The sequence below is a fragment of the Palaemon carinicauda genome, chromosome 5 (genome assembly GCF_036898095.1).
Source record: "Palaemon carinicauda isolate YSFRI2023 chromosome 5, ASM3689809v2, whole genome shotgun sequence".
Classification (NCBI taxonomy): domain Eukaryota; kingdom Metazoa; phylum Arthropoda; class Malacostraca; order Decapoda; family Palaemonidae; genus Palaemon; species Palaemon carinicauda.
In genome coordinates, this window is record NC_090729.1 from 65849105 (window position 1) to 65851665 (window position 2561).

At 42.2% G+C, this 2561-nt stretch overlaps 1 protein-coding gene across 1 annotated transcript in view; it reads right to left on the reverse strand.

Annotated features, from left to right (window-relative positions):
- Nucleotides 1-750, reverse strand: part of LOC137640943 (tigger transposable element-derived protein 1-like) — a 1334-nt gene extending 584 nt beyond the window's left edge. Inside the window, exons 1-2 of the mRNA XM_068373400.1 lie at nucleotides 628-750; nucleotides 1-377 (exon numbers count right to left, since the gene is read on the reverse strand). The exon at nucleotides 1-377 is cut by the window's left edge and continues 107 nt beyond it. Of these exons, the coding sequence (XP_068229501.1) occupies nucleotides 1-377; nucleotides 628-750 (500 nt within the window). The remainder of the gene's footprint in view (nucleotides 378-627) is intronic.
- Between the last annotated feature and the right edge of the window lie 1811 nt (nucleotides 751-2561).

Here is a 2561-nt window from a genome sequence, read left to right on the forward strand (position 1 = left end):
GGGGCATTGTCCAGTACTAGTAGACATTTGAGAAGAAGATTGTTCTCTTCTAAAAAGTTCTTGACAGCAGGACCGAAGCAGACGTTTATCCACTCAAGAGATATGGTCCTCGTGACCCAGGCCTTGGAATTAGACTTCAAAAATACCAAGAGCCTCTCCTTCGTGATATTTTGTGCCTTGAAGGCACGAGGATTCTCTGTGTGGTATACCAGTAGGGACTTAATTTTTAAGTCCCCACTGGCCTTTGCACAAAATGCCAGCGTAAGTCTGTCCTTCATCGGTTTATGGCTAGGAAGTTTCTTTTCTTCAGCTGTGATATATGAACGGCGGGGCATTTTCTTCCTGAAAAGGCCAGTTTCCTCACAGTTGAACACGTGCTGAGGAATGTAGCCTTTTCTGGAAATAATTTCTGAAACTTCTTAAGGAATTCTTCTGCTGCTTTCTGGTCAGAACTGGTGGCCTCTCCATGCCTGATGACTGAGTGAAAACCAGTCCTCTTCCTAAAACGATCAAACCGCCCATGAGAAGCCTTGAACTCTTCGGGGGGGGGGGGGGGCCTTGCTGCGACGTTCCTTTGTCTCCACCGTCTCTCTGGGCTTCCACGAGATAGGCAAAGATGGCGCTCACCTTGTGCGAGATTACAGTTTGCGTGAGTGTATCACCAGTGATTTCCTTCTCTTTAATCCATAGTAGAAGGAGTCCCTCCATCTCGTCGTTGATTGAGGTCCTTCCACTAGCAAGGATAGTCATGCCTTTAAAAAACTTACTTGCTTTAACCTTGGGTGAGGAGTTAACAGGACCCAAATTTGGAACCAGGCGGAGGCGCAAAGCAATTTTTCCCAGGTTTCAGCCTTTTGCGTTGTCTGTGGCATTGTTCTCGAGGTGCGGTGCATAGACTTTGTTATGATGCAACAGGGGTAGGGCGCACAAGTCAGAGCTCCAGTTATTAGCAGAGATGCAGCGCTTCAAATTTTTGGGGGTCTCAAATTTCGTACCACACTACTAAACTGTATCAAAATTTCAATTACGTATACTTTTACATCTCGCTAAATATCTGAGAGTGATATTTATTAAAGTTAAAGAGATTTTCACTGAACATTGTTGAATAGAGTCGCTATGCAGGGGTATTGCCATCTTTTTGCTAGGCTGCTGGATGTTCAAGTATGTAGGGGGAAAACTAAAGAAAAAAAAAATTCCAACTTTTCAGTTTGGCAAAATGCAGAAGAAATTCCCTTCTGAGAAAAGACTCAACGAGATTTTGGAATCTCGCAGTGATTTTATTGATATTGAGTGTGCTGCTGACACGTGTTTTTATCAGAAATATGGTGTCGTGCCCCATCGACCATGGAAGTGTAAGCAATTTTTCCCACTCAGCACTCTCCTCTTCGACCCCATCTTACACCTCTTCAGAAAGCGAGCCTCCATTTCATCTTTCTTCTCATTTTCAAAGCAAGAAGAGGATACAATTCCCTATGATAAAGATTAAGATGTCTGTACCATGCGATGATGATGACGATAACGATATAGATGACCCTCCAATGACCTTGACCCCCTTCAGGGGCCCGTCAGGGAAGGCTCCCATCTTCACCAGTGTGCCACCAATCAGTGCCACTAGAGTGTTTTTCGAGTGTCACCCCAGTTCCTTTTTCAAGTACCACCCTAGTACCTTTTTCAAGTGCTATCCCACTGCCTTCAACAAGTGCCACGCCAGTGCCTACATGGAGTGCCACCCCAGTGCCTTCAACGAGTGCCACAGCATTGCCCTTTTTCACCCCTGTTACGGAATTGGTGTTTTTTGGCCTAGGACCTGGAAAATTATCATGAATGCTGCAATGCCATTCAACTTTATTATGCAGTTTACCAAAGTTACTTATGCATAATGTAAATATTTTCCATAGATTATTTTCTATATATTTATAATTTTATATACTTATTTTTCTAAATTTTCCAAATTAAATATTTAAGATGATTGGATTTTACTTTACTCCTAACATAATATTGAGGAATGAATATTGTTAAATAAGAAACTTAACGATTTGAAATATATCTATTAATAAGGAAGTTATATGGTCCAAAAGTTGAGGTCTCATTTATGATACCTCACTGGTAATGGCGTACCCACTTTGGAACTTAACCAATGCAAGGTTAATGGCTTCCGTGTTCTCGATAATTGTACCAATCATAGACTGGTTATGGCCATACATACTAGCGAGGGTAACGATGTGCATGCCTTCTTCGTGTTTCTTTATTATATCCATCTTCGTTTCCATAGTAATCATCTTCTTACTTCTCCCTTTACCATCACTTAGCAATCTTGGGACCCATGGCTAACGAATTAAAGTTAAAATCAAGCACTAAAATGCACCAAAACTACGATGTCGCAAGAACTCACACGAGATCAATTCTTTAAAAAACGTCCATGAGATTCTGAACTGAGCGTGTGTATAACAAAGAGAGAGAGAGGCAGCATCTCTCTCAGGCATTGTGGGAGCGAGTTTGGCCAATAGCGTATTGGCATCTTAGTGACGCCGTGACGCCGATCAATAGCAGACCAGCTTCTT